Source organism: Dunckerocampus dactyliophorus, chromosome 7, assembly GCF_027744805.1.
Source record: "Dunckerocampus dactyliophorus isolate RoL2022-P2 chromosome 7, RoL_Ddac_1.1, whole genome shotgun sequence".
NCBI lineage: Eukaryota > Metazoa > Chordata > Actinopteri > Syngnathiformes > Syngnathidae > Dunckerocampus > Dunckerocampus dactyliophorus.
Window position 1 is genome coordinate 12,535,270 of NC_072825.1, and position 17,995 is coordinate 12,553,264.

At 40.0% G+C, this 17,995-nt stretch overlaps 1 protein-coding gene across 2 annotated transcripts in view; it reads right to left on the bottom strand.

The window, feature by feature from the left end:
- me1 (malic enzyme 1, NADP(+)-dependent, cytosolic) overlaps positions 1–15,131 on the bottom strand; it is a 75,021-nt gene extending 59,890 nt beyond the window's left edge. For both annotated transcript variants that reach the window (XM_054782767.1, XM_054782766.1), the window contains exon 1: positions 14,976–15,131. In XM_054782767.1, coding sequence (XP_054638742.1) covers positions 14,976–15,007 — 32 coding nt within the window. In that variant the 5' untranslated portion in view covers positions 15,008–15,131. The remainder of the gene's footprint in view (positions 1–14,975) is intronic.
- Between the last annotated feature and the right edge of the window lie 2,864 nt (positions 15,132–17,995).

Below are 17,995 nucleotides of genomic sequence, written 5' to 3' on the forward strand. Positions count from 1 at the left end.
AAGTGAATTCAGTACTCGATTCACTCTAGTGAGTGACTCAAAAAAATTTTTGGCAGTAAAACAGGGGTGTCAATCTTGTGCCATGGAGGGCGGGCTAAGTCACTGCAGGTTTCTTTCCAGCCGGTCAGTAAAGCAGGTGATTTTAATGATCAACACCTCCTTCAATTTGAGAGAAGGAGCTCATCAATTAAAATTACCTGCTGGACAAACTGGTTGGAGGGAAAACCTGCAGTGTTTCAGCCTTCCATTCCACATGAGCAGCAAAAGGAATCCAGTTTACCATCACAAATGTCTGCCATCAATCATCAACCTACTGATAGCATATCTCACTATCATATGATGAGTGGTTTCAGGATCTGTGTCAGTGTCAATTATCCAAAATATATAGTACATCCATTTGGAGTCCCTTGACCAAAGCTATCAGGTCAGGTTTCATGGCTTCAAATTTCACATTGAGTGTATTTCTTTGGCCTTAGCATTTATTCAGTCTGTTGTAATAGGTATGTAATTGTTCTGTTAACTTCAGTAGATATTGATTCATAGTCATTGGGTTAGCTGTCAAAAATATTTTTTATGTGTCGAGCACTGGTCAGTTTTACCTGGACCATTTCTATGTTTTGATTTGATTTAGAACTGAGTAACTGAGTTCCCAACATGAGACAAACAGAGATTTCAAATGTCAACATCAGTCTCCTTGCGTTTGTCGTGCCCCTGAGGCTCCTTTAATTCGTCAAAGATCGTGATCTGCATGAAGAAGATGCATGAAGGTTTCAGGATTTCAGGACATTATTTGATTTATGATTCCACAGTAAAGCACCAGTATGCGGAGGTGTGGACTCAAGTCACGCAACTTGGACTCGAGTCAGACTCATATCACAATTTTGACCTCAACTTGACAATATCATCAAATACTTGCAACTGGACTTGGACTTTGACATCAATGACTTGGGACTTGAATTGGATGTTAGTCTGATGACTTGAAGATAAATTTAAATTTTCATCTAAGGTTTTGAGTAAAATGTGTCGCCATTCAAAGTATTCAACTAACGCAATCGTAGCAAAACAACATATCTTGCCTTTGAATCTAAACCGTTTAATGCACTCACTAAATCCCGAATGCTATGTCAGCACTCTTTATCTGTGACTACGTCTTGTCACAATGGTCTTATTTAATTAGGAAAAAATTAAAATGAATAAATAGATTGTTACATTGTTAAAATTGCATTTTATTTGGGAGACACTAAACAGTGCTTATGACTTGTAAGGACTCAAAAATTTCAAGCTGATGACTTTGGACTTTCAACCTGCTGTGTCTTGACACTTGACTTGGACTTGCACATCATTACTTGAGACTAAACTCGAGACTTGGAATTAAAGAGGCTTGAGACTTGCAAAACACCGACTTGCTCCCACCTCTGCCAGTATGTGAATCACTGGCCTGTTCTTTAAATCTGTTAGCTGACTGTTGAGCTAAGAATTTACCTTCGTTGTCTAATCTCCATTTGTTATCTGTCCATCTTCCATAAAATACAGAACAGGAACATGTTGGGTACAGATGCCAGATGAGACATCATCAATCATCAGTTGGGCTGAATGGAAACAATGCCTCTAGCAACACATGCTTTAGAGCCACAAAGGCAGTGCACACTCAAGAAAGGAACACATCACTCTCAGTCAAGATGGTATGGTTTCAGAACAAATTGACTCAATTAATATTAGTATGCACATGGAAATATACATTTAATTCCTTTGTAGTGCAATGTATCTTTTACAAAAATAAACCCAAAAACCCTAGTAGACAACCATGTGTCATCCCTGCAGAGCAAAGAAAGCAATCTGATATTCTCCATCAACACTAAACAAACATCATCGAGTCTTCATCAATCTGACAGTTATTTGCAGGCTGTCCATACTCTGGACCCCGACCTTGGGGAAAATATGTCTGGATAAAATGATAGCTCAGGCAAGCCAAGTCCAAAAAATATAAATTTTCTATTCATTTTGTGCAGCTTATCCTGTTCAGGGTCACGGGTGAGACGAATTTGTGTGAAAGGTGCGATACTCCCTGAACTGGTTGCCAGGGAATCTCAATGCACATAGACAAACAACCATTAACACTCACATTCATACCTCTAGTCAATTTAGAGTCTGCAACCTAACATGTATGTTTTTGTGAGAGTAGGAGTAGGGGAGAGAAAACAAATGCAAGCACAGGAAGAAGAAGCCAACTACACACGGAGAAGTCTTACTAATGGTAGTTGTTATGTTATTAAAAAACAGCACCTAGAAATTTTCTGTAAGTGTGTAATGAATGGAGGTTGGAGATGGTGCATTTTCAACCATATCTGTGATTGAAGAGCAGTCCTAAAGGATCCTATAAACTGGCAACATGGAGCTCTAATATTGCCTAAAATTGTCTTGAAATTGTCATCTTGAGCAAATATCCCTGCAGTGGGCTATTTAAATCAGAAACCGTCAACGTGTGACTGTAAAGACAAGTTTGTTGGTCAAATAGCCTTGAAAGACAAGCCGCTGTTGACTTAGGGAGGGCAGTTTTGAGACGGTGGCGGCAAGGGCCATGTAACACTCCTGAAATGCAGCTGATCCTTCTGAGGTGGCCTTTTTATCCTTCACAGTCCAGGTCCCTGAGGAGCTTGAGTGTTCCTGGGAAAGTGTCCAAGTCTTAAAAGAAATCAGCAACTCTGTGAACCTTTCAGTCCAAACATTGACTTTTACATGAGGCCAGTAGCACTTAAGGATGCCATGCACTTCAGGGGATATCTGATCTGATAGATTTGTCTATGGAACTCCATTGTACAAGTCTAATAAATTATTTCATTGAAAAACATGAATAATTTACTTGAACTGCTGAAACTAACTTTATAGTTTTGGAGTGAAAAAGGAGGAAATGATCACAGTCTGTATTCATTGTTATGCTTTTATTTTGGTTATTTCCTGTCCTGCCTTGATGGTTCCCCTTTCTTTGTGGTTTAAAGGTAGCTTGGCATGAGGCTGGGAGTGGAGCAGCAAGGGAGGCCGGAGCTATCAGTGTCATTTAAAAACCCAGAATCCACACCAGAAAAACTTCAGATTGTTTCCCTCAGCTCTATGTCTTGTCCTACCTTTGATGCTGATTTCCTACTTATGCTTTTGATAGCATTCATTTTTCACTTTTTTTTTTCATTTTTTACCACTCCTTTTTCTGGTTCTTAGTATTCTCTCCGTGATTTTTGTTATTCCCTTATTTTAGTTGTGTCTCTGAATTTTGTGTTATATCTCTGAATTTGGGTCCAATTAAGAATGTCCCGTAGTCGATGGTGGCTGGCCAAACGTATATTCTGCAATGCAGACCATGATACAACAAACTTATGTTGTGTTTGTGAACATTTTGGCAAGTACGAGCATGAAATGAGTACAGCTCGTCATTATCCATAATCGTCATGAAGGAAAATCTTTATTGGGTAACTACTTATGTATTCACCACCTATTTTTCGTTAATTTCCGCCATATAGGATTCAATGTTAACAAATGGAATATTTTTGTAGTTAGAGCACTGAAAACTTGTTAATGCTTTTATAAATATGTTAACATTATTAGAGCCCTGTACACATAAAATAACACTCCAATAGTCACCTTTAAACTCATATTATTCATTGTTTACACCACATTGCGCAGCTCTTATGCTGCAGGGACTGGAGAAGGCCGCTAGCTAGCAAGCTAACAAGCTAGTGAGCTAACCAGGTAGCCTTGAATTTATTTCTTCTGAACTTAAGAAGCCCAAAACTTACCACTTCCACAAGGAATAGGAGGAGAACTTTTTGTTTTACTCTCATGTTGGACATGCCATGGATGACTTCATGAATTCATGCAGTGTTAAGGTAAGGTAATGCAAGGTAATGTCTCATCAATGTTTTGTGTCATAATGGCCGCCTAGTGACGACAATATCACTTGTACTACATATCACTTGTAGTTCAGTATGTTCAATTACTTTCTGAAAAACCACAATATAACGAGCGAGCAATAATTGAACCGCAATATTGCGAAGGGCAACTGTACTATAAAACATATCAATCAACACAGCATCAGCCATACTGATACCATCTGTTGTGGGGAAACCATGTGTACAAGATGTATGTTGCAGAATGAAACCAAATACTGCCCAACATTCTTGCCGCTGTATCTCTGTTAAAACAGGCTAGGACCTCCACCACTCTAATATGCCAAACAAAGGAAGCATTGACGAGGAAAGGAGGACTGAATTATTTGGGATGCTTGAGAAGAGCTTCATAAGGAGGTGATGAGGCCCAGAGTGTCTCCCTTTCTGTGTTTGGACAAGGCTAATGGCTTCTCTGTTGTTATCACATGAATGAGGACTACCTTACAAAAACACACAAAGCTGAGTTGAGGAGCTGGTGCCATCTGGATGGAGCTGCAACTAAATAGCATCACAGCTCTTTGTCTGTGGACATACTGTAGGTGACTTGATAATCTGATCATATTACTCATCTCCATAAATCAGCCTGTTATTGAAACTAGTATACAAACATGTCAGCATTGTTTTTTGTGTTATTTTGTTTTCAAATGTGTCTGACTTAAGATAATATTAGAATGTCGGTTATTGAAAGATAACGGGGATGTACTTTCTTTCTGTCTGGTGGATACACTCCACTCCATCAGAGGAATGTCAGACCACCAAAGACCAATGCTGACAACCTTAAACACCTGGCCACACCAGAGAAAACCCACACACACATAGAAACGTATACACAGTGCCCAGCACGCCATCTAGGGAGTAAAAGGTTTGAAAAGATCAGGAAGTCCAAAGTCTGTATCTTTTTTGCTATTCGGTTTATCCAAGGCTTGTCAACAGACACTCGCATCTCACTGTGTCTTCCACTGTTACACAAATTGTACAACATTTACTCCTTGTACAATGTGAACAGGAAGTGGAACTCGTATGTTGGCTTACATCATGGTCATTATCTTTATGGACAGATTTTGTAGATGCATGCAAGGTAGGGAGGGTGTCCAGTTTGTTGACCTGGGGATCTCACCTTCGCAATTTGCGGATGACGTGACCTTCTGTGTAGCTCCGAATACGAAGCCATCTTTCTCAGTAGGTAAAAGTTGGGTTATTTCGACGAGATTGGGAGGGAGTTCAGCTTCAAGAGGAGGAGCTGAAGTATCTCAGAGTTGTGCTAATGAGTGAGGGAAGGATTGAGCATACCTTTTCATACCTCTTAATTAACCCCTTCATTCATGCTTTGTTCCTACTTTCACCAATGGTAATGAGCTGCATGTAATGACTAAAAAGACAAAGTGTCTGGTGCTATTGACTAAAATAAGTTTCCTACTCGGGCTGTCAAGGCTCACTCTGAGAGACAGGGTTATAAAGCCTAGGACAAACTGAGGAAACAGGTCGCTCTGAGTTTTGTCCCCTAGTTTGTTTTGTAACAATCTTCTGATTGCAAGACAACACATATTTACCATCACTTTGCCACCCTCACATCATAAGTATAAGTCCAAACCAATGTAAATATTGCCACAGTTGTGGGCTGAAAACTCACCCAAAAACTTTTGGCCTTGATTAAAGGCTTGAAAGCTGCTTCATCAGTTTCTCTACAATATGAAATCACCAGCTACTCTTAAATTAAATCATATTTCCATTGCAGATACATAACATATTTACTGGATGTTGTCTGTTGATTTATTTATTTATGCTGCTCATAGGGTAAAGGAAAATTCAGTTCTGGTGAAAGGAGCTCAGAGTGATGAATGTGGTAGCCAAACCAGAGTAACAAACATGAGAGGTCTAATGACTTCCAGTTGCTGCAGTGGCTTATCAGGACCTGCGCCATTTAGCATACCAGCACATCTTTAATGCCCAATCAGATACTCTGGTTTTCATTGCTTGCCAATTCAAGTCTTTTATCTCAAAAGGCTACCTTATTTATGGAGCCTGTAGTTTCCAATGGGCACCCAGACATTGCATGGGAACTGGCTAACCTAACTGGCTACATTTTATTTACTATTCCGGAATGTAGTTGAATCTTGGGGGTAATTCCTTTATACAGTGATGTCTGCTTACCGTAATTCCCTGTGTATAAGCCACTACTTATGCAGTCTTACGCAGCGATGGTGTTTTGATGTGACAAATCTTAAAGGGTTCCTGACATGATTCAACCACGTTGCTTAAGTACAGTATATCATATATTGTTTGTAATTATGTTCTACATTGTTCAATTTGTTGAAAGTAAACGCTAAATTCGCAAGAATTACATTTGTAGATCATGGCACCAGCCATGACAAACTACTTGTCGCAACTCAACCTCATTTCCGGATGCGACGTCATCAGGGTAACATCGCTCAGCTACACAAACACGGCGGCGTAAGAGAAATAGGATGTTTACAGTAATAATAGCGAAGACGTGAGTGATGTGTCAGTAGTTTGAGGAGGAAGAAACATTTGAAGATGAAATAGAGAACTTGCAGAACACGGACTTAAGACATGAAGAGTGGTCGCCTTTAAAACACAGAATGGTAAGTTACTCTGGGGTTGCTTATCCTTCATATCCTTTTTGTCTGTTTTAATGTACGTACATATGGCATCGCTGCCGCGCACCCATCTTTTTTTCTCTTTACACTTAGTGGGTGTGACTTATATACTGGAAATTACGGTAATTTTCCAGTGGTATGACAGTTTGTTTGTCAGTATGTTTTTTCCAACCTCCCTTCCAAACAAGTTGCTATACTGTATACAGGTGGTCCTCAGGTAACGTAGGAGTTCTGTTCTTAGACTTCGGATCTTTTACCTAAATTATACCTCGATTAACTCCTAAGTCACTCACACTGTACACAGAACACAAAGGATGTAAAAAGGTGCTTTAAGTACCTTGAATGTACAAAAGCACTATACAAGTAAAAGTCAATTTACATTTTCAAAATGCAGAAATGAAACAGGAAATAATTAAATGAAACAGTAAAAACAAAAGAAAATCCAAAGCAGTAGCAACTTTCCATCTCAATAATAAAACCAGTACACTGCTTAATATTGTCACTTTCAGAGGATCAGCGATCTGGCAGTTATGTGTACTGTTAAAGAGGTTTGTAATTTTAGAGTGTCTGTGAACGTGCCCTGACTGTGTGTGGCTGCGTGCAGAGGACAGCTGAGTTTGCTGATGATGTTTTGGCATGGTTCGGCCGTCAGTAGCTGTTCGTCATCCTAGCAACGTCCAAGAAGACATTACAATACGATCATTATCCTTAATAATGGTTGCGAGAGTCAAGCAATTAAGATACTGTAAGTGCGGCCAATATTGAACACAGACACAACAGTGTACTCTTCTGTAGCTAGTTCTTGAGTGAGTCTTGTGTTTACAAACCAAAATTAGGAACCACGAAACGACGTAACCGTGAAACGACGTAACCGTGAAACGGCGCAACCGTGAAACGGCGCAACCGTGAAACGGCGCAACCGTGAAACGACGTAACCACCTGTATCAACCTTTTTTATAATGGGTACTTATTCTTCCAAAAATATTTTGGTTTAAAGTCATCAAATTTTTAAAACATCCCAATCCAATCCTTTCCCTGTGATGGGCCAAAACGCAAAAACACATGTCTTTAAACGGGATGTGCAATGTGTAAGCATCTACCTCATGTTAGGTAGATGAAGTTCTAATCCTATATTTGTCCAGGTCTGATACAGACTGTGCAGCCATCTAAGGTTATCTTACAAAATCAATGTTTTCTTTACGTCTGTAAAATGGTATCATATTGATATGTAGTTTGGTGCGATTATGTATCATCTAATTATACTGTATGTCCTGATGTCCAGAAGGGATCATGGATGGGATCATTTTTTCCGAGAGCTTAACTATTTACACATTGATTTCATGCATCCATCCACCTGTTTTCTATGCCGCTTATCCTAATTAGGGTCACGGGGTTATGCTGGCGCCTATCCCAACTGACTTTGGGCGAGGGCCGGGGTACACCCTGGACTGGTCGCCAGCCAATCGCAGGGCACATATAGACAAACAATCATAATTTAGAGTCGCAAATTAACCTAACATGCATGTTTTTGGAATGTGGGAGGAAACCGGAGTAGACGGAAAAAACCCATGGACGCACGGGGAGAACATGCAAACTCCACACAGAGATGCCCAACAGAGATTCGAACCCCGATCTTCCCTGTGTGGCCTGTGTGACTGTGTGCTCACCACTCAGCCACCGTGCGGCCTACGTTGATTTCATTCCTATCAAATATATATTTTATGATAGCCTTGTTGTGGATTTACTGTATGCTGATCTTCATAATTCTGTTCAAGTCTGCTGCAAGGACTTACAAGCAGCTGTCTCAATTCTCTGCATCCTGTAATGCAGACGGCCCAGGTTACGGCTGTTTACAGTACAGTAAATGGGCAACTCTGTTGGTCGGTGATAGTGTATGAGGTGAAACAGCATCCCTGATTGGGTTCTAAGAGTGTTTTTATAGAGGTTGTTGTTGTCTTTCAAAGCAGCAGCACCAGCAGGCGGAACCACCATCAGAGACGTACAGAGGGCCAGGATTCACACAGATGCCTCATTAATGTGTGATCAAGCAGAGACAGAGGACGTCTGTGGAGCATGGCCAGCACTCTCGTCAACGCCACAGAGAACCCTTTCTACACCTTGCACCCCACTTCATCTCTTTATTGCACACCAAACACACCTATAATATCCGGTTCCACTGCTGGAGAGGGAGGAGGCAGAGTTAACCAAAGAGCAATGTGAAGCTGTGGGTACATACATTAGCGGGTATGCATGTATAGTGTGTGCGCAGAGATTAAAAGGAAATCAAGGCTTGTCAATGTGAGGACAAGCTGCTTTCAGCGCTGTTTGCCTCAGCATCAATTTGCAGGTTGTGCTGTGACTGGCTCCTGTTAGAGGTGAAGTGGACCCTGACCTGAGGGAGGTAAACACACCTCATCCCCAGGGTTCACTGAAATCAGATGGAGGGCAACAATATGCCACTGCCTAAGCCACAGAAGCCTCCTGTGCCGGACCACTAACATGCTTTAGTAGTCATTTCCGACCTTCTTCTCCAATTTCCTCAGCCCTGTTCATACATAGCTCTGACAGTGGAGGTTTCACTAGGGTTGCAAAAGAACCATTTTTTCACCCATTACTCAAAACCTTGAGCTGGTGTCACTGGAGATGAGAAGGTTTTGATTGGACAGAGCCACCAAGATTAGCAAATAAGAACATCATAAAATCACGGCATAGGCAAAGTTTTGCCTAAATAAATTTGAAAAGAAACAAACTCAAAACAGTCTGAATCCCACAAAACTGGCAAAATATCCAGCATAAAAAATGTCAGGCCAATTGCTCTGGCTAGGATATCCAAAGTATTGGAACGAATACTTTTGGATAGGCTTCAAGAATACATAAGAACCACTCACAATCAATTTGGTTGGAAAAATAAACCCAGCACAGACTTGGAGGAAATAGTAAGTATAGAAGACAGAACACTACGAGATTTATGTGTTTTCTGGACGCATACAAAGCCTTTGACCGAGTATGTGGCCAATTGTTTATCAAACTACAAGAATGAATACGTGATAAGGATTTTACACTTTTGATATACACATCAAACTATGCAAACTAGATGGGGTAAGAGCATATCTTCATCCTTCCTAGTGACTAATGGGGCCTGACAAGGTGGAATACTGTCACTTTGTATATGGATGATCTTTCCAAAAAACTGAAAGCGTGTTAGACTGGATGGTGGGGGAGAGTCTCGTGAATCATTTGTTCAATGCTGATGACTTTGTCGTGTCTCCTTACAGTGCTGGCTTACAGCAACTGCTCAGCATCAGCTCAAGTTATACTGTAGTATGCAGTATGATATTAAATTTAACCCAAAAAGACTGTAGTTATGATTGTTAAAAAAAAGAGGAGAATAAGCTACATTTTCCTTCTTTTTTATGGCCGACAAAGTGCTAAATGTGGTGAACAAAGTCAAATATTTGGGTCATATTATTCAGAATGATTTATGTGATGATGATGATGTGCAGCGCCAGTGCTGTAAACTGTATGCACAAGCCAATATGCATGCACATAAATTTCACATGTGTACAGATGATGTTAAGATAGCCCTTTTTAGAGCCTACTGTACTCCACTCTATACAGCTCATTTGTGGTGTAGTTACAGTACAACCAAAATTAAAAAGCTTCAGGTGGCATTTAATGACGCATTCGGAATTTTGCTTAAGCTCCCAAGGTGGACTAGTGCCAGCCATATGTTTGTAACTAGCAATGTTCCCACCTTTCATGCTGTGTTAAGGAATTTTATGTATAAAATTACAGTATGTGGTGATTAGTTGATTTAAAAAAAATCATAATAGCCTTGATTGAGCCTTTACAAAGTGACACAAGGTGTTGCTCTTGTTTTTGGAAACATTGGAACAAATGCCTGTACTTATTCTAAATACTATGGACAGCAATGATTATATGTGTGTTTTGTGTTGTGTTTTTGTAGTGTACTTGTATATACAGTGATATGGACCTGTGTGTCTGCAATAAAGTTTCTACAATGTTATATATTAGTTTGTAGTTCTAGTATTGTTCAATTTCTGAAAGGGAATGGTAAATTTGCAAAAATTACATTTATAGTTCATGGCGCCACTCATGACAAACTAGCTCTCACAGTTCAGCCTCATTCCGGAAGTGACATCATCGGGGTGACACCTCTCTAAAGCACAGTAAACAAACGCTTCTCGAGGAAGATCATCGACTTGGTTCAGTATAGTATTTTTCATCAAAGTAGTAGTCATGCCAAAACTGTGTTGCTGCTGGATGTTTACAGTATGCGAGTAAATCAGTAAGTTTGTTTTTTTTCCAAAAGAGGAAGGTATCAGACAAAAATGGATGAAGCAAGTGCAGAGAACGAGAGACAGATGTGGAATCCACCTCGATTTCTGTTCTGTGCAGTGATCATTTCACTGATGACTGCTATGAAGGACGTACGGTATAAAATCGTTTTGAAAAAGGATGCTATTCTGCCAGTACAGAGGGAAAAAACTACAAGAACGACGTCAAAGTTGGTAAATCATGTCAGGGACCCTTTACAAGCATCCTCATAAAATGAAGAAGAAATCACTGGTTCTATGCAACTAAGCCACTAAAGCAGACTTTGTTTAATTTTAACACAAATTCCCGGCCAAAGACCCACCTCATCACAGGCTTCTATAAAAGAGACAAAATAGCATGTAACATCTAAAGTAGTAAACTAACAGTCTTCTGCATGAATTAGGTCAGGCTATCAAGCCCTGTTGAAGAGCCTTCTTGCATAGTGGGCCTATTCATAGCCCCAGGGTGTAAAGTGAGATGTAAACAAACAGTTTACTGGACCAGCAGCTATGAGACTCCAGTTTGACCCCTACTACCAACATTTATCCTTAAAGTCTGAAGAGGGAAGCTGTTCCAAATCAAATCACTTAGGCAAATAAAGATTTTAAAAAAACACTTCATAGGTTTTTATCCACCTGTTTTATTGCATTTTTTTTTATTTCACGCAATAATAAACACCTACATGTGGCAATGCTACACTCTTGAAGTGGAATGTATAACTGTTGCAGGTGTCAGTACGTAGGTAAAGGCTAAATGTAAAAAGCTATTGGGCGATGTCTGCTGTATACACTCGAATCAACTTGGAGCAATGAGCAACAGGAAAGAATTAATGAATTACGCATTATAGAACAACCAATGACAAGTGACAATCCTAAGGATTTGACATTTCAAAATTACTACTAATACTTTTCCTGTTTCAGTAAATATATGTGTATCATTACAGCTACAACAATGAGTGATTATCCAATTAATCGACAACTATTTTGGGATTCGATTAATCGTTTCTGATTTAAAAGTGTAAATATCCATGATTTCAGCCTCTCAAATGTGAATATTTTTCAAATGTCCTTAGTCACCCATGAAAGCAGGCCGATTATCTTTGTGTTTTCGGCAAAGCAAGATATTCACACACATCAGCTTTGGCTTTGGGAAACAGCGATCAGCATTTTTGCATCTTTTGTGATATTTTGCAAACCAAACCACTAACTGTTTGTGTTTGGTTCCTTTTGATTTGGTCCGTCTAGGGCCTAACTGATTAGTTGCAGCCCTACAGTAGTGTCATGTAAATAAATTAGGGAGGCACAATATTTTTTTTTCAAACCAATACCGATAACGTCCTGCTTCTCTAGCCGATACCAATAACCGATAACTTTTTATAGCATTTTTTTTTTTTTTTTTTAGATTTAACTGCAGTTTGTGTACACCTGCAGGTTAGAACAACTCAAACAAAGGTGGATTTGACAAACTGTACCTGTAGATTTGTCCTAACCAAATATCATGACATCACGACTATTAACATAACATTTTTTAAAAATAGCGGGGGCTCAGAAGTACAAACCTCCAAGGGGTTTACTAGCTGACAAAAGCCGGTGTCTTCAACAAGACAGAGATTGTCGAAGCTCAATGTTTTTTTTCCTCATCGCGGGATGTTTGCAGAGCATTTGGTGAAATGTCTTCCTCTGACACAGTGCGAAGTCCATACTTTTCCAGACTTGGAAATGTATTAAATCAAATTCCATATTTTTCTGTACTTTCCATACTTGCGTAGGAACCCTGGACAAGACTGGCAGGTGATGATGGAGTTGATGTAAACCTTTAGCTGCGTGACTGTCAATGGAAGACAATACCACTGACTAGGGGCGTCTCAAGATCTCACGAGATTAAAACGTGACAAGTCTCGAGGGCACAAGGCCTGGGACGCTAATAATTAAATTAAGTAATCACACAATAAATGAAAAATAATTCGATCATTTTGCTGGCCTCAATACATTCCCATGCCTGTGTGTCTGTTTTCCAGACAAGAACAGACAAGAAGAGAGTTCACTCTGTGCATTGGATTCAGCACCATAGAACAAACACATGAACAAAGTAAGCCCTTTTGTCAGTCATACAGTCTCTTTGTCTCAATGTGTGGAGGCAGGGCCAGCGGCATAAACACAGAGTGCAGAAGAGTGTAACGCAGTAGAAATTATATTAGAAGATTAGAATATAGTGTCATATAATTTTTCATTGTACTTTTCATCTTAAAAGTAAAGATAAGATCTCATCTCGGCTCGTTCTCGTAGACCCAGTCTCGTGTATCGTCTTGTCTGGGGAACTGAGTGTCTGGTGACACCCCAACCATTGACTGACATACAGTTTGGGACCTTGACGATAAGGCGACACTTGACACTTAATAGTTACACAACTGTCAATATTATGCATTAAAACATAAAGTTTGCATTATGTGTATCTAGGATGTAAAATACTACCAAATCTAAAAGCTTTGCAACCTTGGCAGCGTTGTGAGCATGCGTGGACCACATTTGGCATAAATGCAAGAACATGACCTCCTTGATTAGCTCCAAAATGAAACCCAGCCATCTTATTGCTCACTGTGACATTGGGACTGAGCACTCCTGTGTGAAAAATGCAATTCTAATTTGTTCTTATTAGCTGTAACATGTGCGGACATGCCTCACCTCACTCGCAACACTGACCTCCCTTAAGTTCCGTTAAAGAAGCGTGCAGGGTTCATTTGCAACATTTGGTGGTTTCAGGATTGCAGTCATTAGCTCTCCTAACAAACAGAGCTCTGTGCAGATAAACAGCTAAGGACCGCTCACACTCTGGTCTGTTTGAGGGCCGCTGTTTCCACTTATCAGTTCAATATTGGCAGCGCTTTCAACTGACTGCAACTTTTGTCAGACCACAGCTGCTATCCACCCCGCAGGCCGCATTTTATCATCAGGGTTGTTATTTGTCTCTCACTCGGACTTCAGTAAAATGCATAGTTTCACGATACTTTGCGGAGGTCTTGCTCTTTTGTTTTTGACACTATTTTTTGTCTTCCTTTTTAACAGCAAAGTTTGTAAATGAGCATTAGGCAACACTGTTTCAGAAAAAAAAATGTTACTCTCCAGGGATTCTGTTTTACTGGTCAGTCAGCACCATGGAGAGAGATACAGTCACCCTAAACCGGACTGGTGACCTCTGGGGCCTCATCACACAAATCCCGAGAATTCACTAGAAAGGCTTCAGAGGGTTGCTTTTGTTCAATGCGTGTTTGCAGCAAAAACAAAAAAACAAAAAAAATATATACAGCAGGTTAACTGATGAACCCTAGTCTCAATTTTCTCAACAATGGTCCCAGTAATCACACTTTTTGACTCAGCATTTTCTTTTTTGCCTGACTCAGCAACCTCCGGCGCTTGTTCTTCATTTTGCTTATGAGAAGAAGTCACAACTAACTGCAAGCCCAGGACATTTCTACAGACTGTGAGAACCAAGCTGACATCACATGACTCTTCAGCAGTATGTGTGCATGTGTTTATTGTGAATATAAACAAGCATCTTCAGCTGTGAGTAAATATTATGTCTACCACAGTAACAGTGGCGTGAGTGTGCGTGTGCCTTTTGAGCCAGAGCCCTTCCAATCTAAATATAACTGTGTCTAAAGCTGATACCTAAACCTCCCTACTAATGCTGCGTTCAAGTACACTGGTGTTCAAAAGATTACTTAAATGAAAACACTGTACTGAAAGCTTGACGATTGTAAATACACAGTCGTCATTAATAAAGATAAAATGTATCGTATGCATTATATATAGCTCTATATATTAAATCACTCAGGTGCGATTTAAGCTAGCTACTGTTAAACATCTTCAGAAGTTCAACCACTCTCATCTAGGAAAAGTTGAGGATCAGTGACTGATATATTATCTCTTGAACAAATAATACATCACAGTGATTAAAATCTCCATTATGTGTATGTTCAGTTTATGTTTACAACGTCTTCTTTGAAGTACCTGCAACTGTCCCACAGCACTTGAACGCATTAGCAAAACGAAACACGGTGAAACTCTAGTGTTGCTCCACTTACTTTGTTAAGGTGGGGGTTTCGGGTAATGTCATAGCCCCTCTTCTTTGTGCAGACGAAGGCCTTTCCGGCGTCCCCAGACTTGTGCATTTCCGTGTCCACAGACTCCCGTCTCGCCAGACCGTGTGCCATGTTGGTGTGCCTTTAAATAGGACAACCGCTGTGACCGCAACAAGTGGATGCATGCGCATGTCCAAGCGGAGATGTGACCACACGTCACCCACAGCCGCCTCATCACTGCACTTTCTTATCAACAAGCCTGTTCATTGGCACCTGTTTATTTCAAGCCTTTATGAGCAATGCTGGTCTGTGTTGGCAAGCTGTCATCATAGCTACAGACACGCGATATTAAATATCGCTCAATAGTAATAATTGAACATTCCATGATTCCATAGATGTGTGTGATAAATATTGTCTGCATCTAAAACGGTATTACACTGAGATTTTTCAGAAATGTTTGTTCACTTATGTATGTTGTAATTATTCTATTTGTTGCATTGTTCAGCGCTGTGAGGTATTGGACATTTACATGGATAGCAGTATTAATGTTGTCATTTTAATAATAAGTGCAGTGGCTGACAGGGGCAGACCATCAGCAACGTCCAAAGGCTCTAAACACACACACACACACACACACACACACACAAAACAAACAAATGCAATGGGAAAATGCTGCAAATTAGAAATGCTGCAATCATGTAAGTGGCACAAGATTTAAAAAAAAAAAAACAACAACAACTGGAACAAAATGGACGTTTGCATGCTGCCATATCTGAGCCAGACAGGTAAACCCAGAAGAAGAAAGATGGCTGACTTTTGCTGAGGTGGAATAAAAAGACAATTTTTTTTAATGTCTTTGTTAAACACTTGGCTGGAGTATTTTTACGGTATTATAGAGCAACTGATTTACGTAGCTCATGTTAGCATTGTGTGGGTCTGACTCCTTTTGACTCTTAGCCTGGCAAACTTTTGTTTGATGAACTTGCATCATTTCTCTCATGCACTTGTTTTTGGGGTTTGTGTGTGTTTTGGGCATTTGCGGCAATTTGCTTTTGCTTTTTTTTTTATCTTGCAGCATTTTTGTGATAGCCGCATTTTCCTGCTGCATTTGTTTTATGGTGTTTGTGTGTTTTCCAGTTTGATTCATTTCTGTGTTTGGAGCATTTGGATGTTGCTGCGCGTTTGCCCGTATCCGCCACTGTACCTAAACATTCCAGAAGTTATTCCACGTTTGTTTGATTTTGCATTTATTTATGCTCAAGTGACATTTCTTACGTGCACAAGATGCTTTGCATGGGATAGTGTGTGTGTGTCTGTGTGTGTAACAGGAGTAACACAAGGATATTTGAAGCCAAGGTCAGCCTTACCACGGTTACAGCTGTTATGCAACATTAGCTGACCTTGCTGCGTCCTGATGTGTGGGACAAGTGTAAATAAAGTCACTGCTTCAAATGCACACCAAACCACCATGTTCACTATGTTTACATATTTCTATTTTTTTGTGGCTGGTTTACACCTCAAATAAATCAATAGAGTAAGGTTAATGACACATATATATGATTTTTATCTTGGTGTACGGTGGATGGAACATACAGTCATTGTCAGGTGTATACAGGAAGTGTACATCAACTACGCTCATAGCATTATTTGAAGACGAGTGTCAATACCATACATAATTTGAAGTGGAAAAAAGTGTATTGATGCTCCTTCACCTAGTCGCAATGTCAACACTCCTTCAAACAATCATACCACTTTGCGTCTTTACTTCAAGTTATTGACCTTTACTGGTGGTGAGGCAGATGGATTAAGCATGCAAATGACAAGTACACAAAGGATACTTGAGTTTAACCTTCAGTTCAGTTGCAGCAGAAATAGACTCTTCAGGAATCAGTACAAACTATCAGTTAAGATTCAAGCAAATGGCGATGGCAGCGATGTGGTTCCTGTCAAACCTTTTCCGACAGTGGAATAGATTCTAATGAGCACTACCGTGGTACAGAGACATACAGACAATTAAAAATAGATTTTTTTTGTATTGGATTAGGTTAGATTGTATGGGTGTACCACACGACCTGTGAGTGTCCTATATAGGTATCCATTCAAAGTCGTCCCAAATACAGCCTGACCCAACTTGACCTCAAGTTTCATTTGTTCGTTGCTTCTGCTTTTCGTGCTCTCTTGATAGCATGCAGTTATTTTGAAGGTTTAGGCAGGGCGCCAGTTGGGCATGGAAGAGCTCGTGTAATCTCTATGTTGCTATCAAGGAAGGGAATGGGTGATTACAGAGCTGCCTGGTGTGTGTCAGTAGACTGTATGTACAATCTGTGTTTTATAGACTGTAGTGAAGAAGCATTATGCCCGATACTCCAGTCCCTACATGTCATCTAACTGATGTTTGTTTATTTCCCCTGCTATCTTAATAGTATGAACACATGATGTCTTCCTGAGCTTAAGGACAAGACTACAAGACAACAGGTGTTTGATGCTCCAAATATATATTTAAGGCTTAGATAAAGGAGCTACGGGCTATATTTATCCAACTGAAAAGGAAATGAACACAGGATGTCAGCCAGCCAAGTCATCATATGATCATTTCTACCCCCCATGCTTCCTGCTGGGATCCAACAGTATGCTTAGCATTCTTGCAATGTCATGCACAAATAAAAAAATGAAGTCAGCCAACAGTCAAGGCCACGCTCTACAGCAGTGTCACAGATCAATGTCATGTCATGACGATGTTATGTAACTTTATTATTTTATGTCATATTATAAAAGCTACACAATGCACGTATCTAAAGTATTTTTCACGACCGCGTTGTAACAGAAGTCTCTGTTCTCCCTGTCTGGTCCTTGTCTTCTGTACACGTACGTGTATACACAGAACAAAAGGGGTGTCGGACAAAGCCAAATCCAAATTAGTCAAAGTCCCATCAGGCACCAATATATGGCGTGGTATCAACTACTTCTAGCTACTTTGACTGCATACTGATAGAAACACAGAGTAAACTTCCTGCACTCTAGCG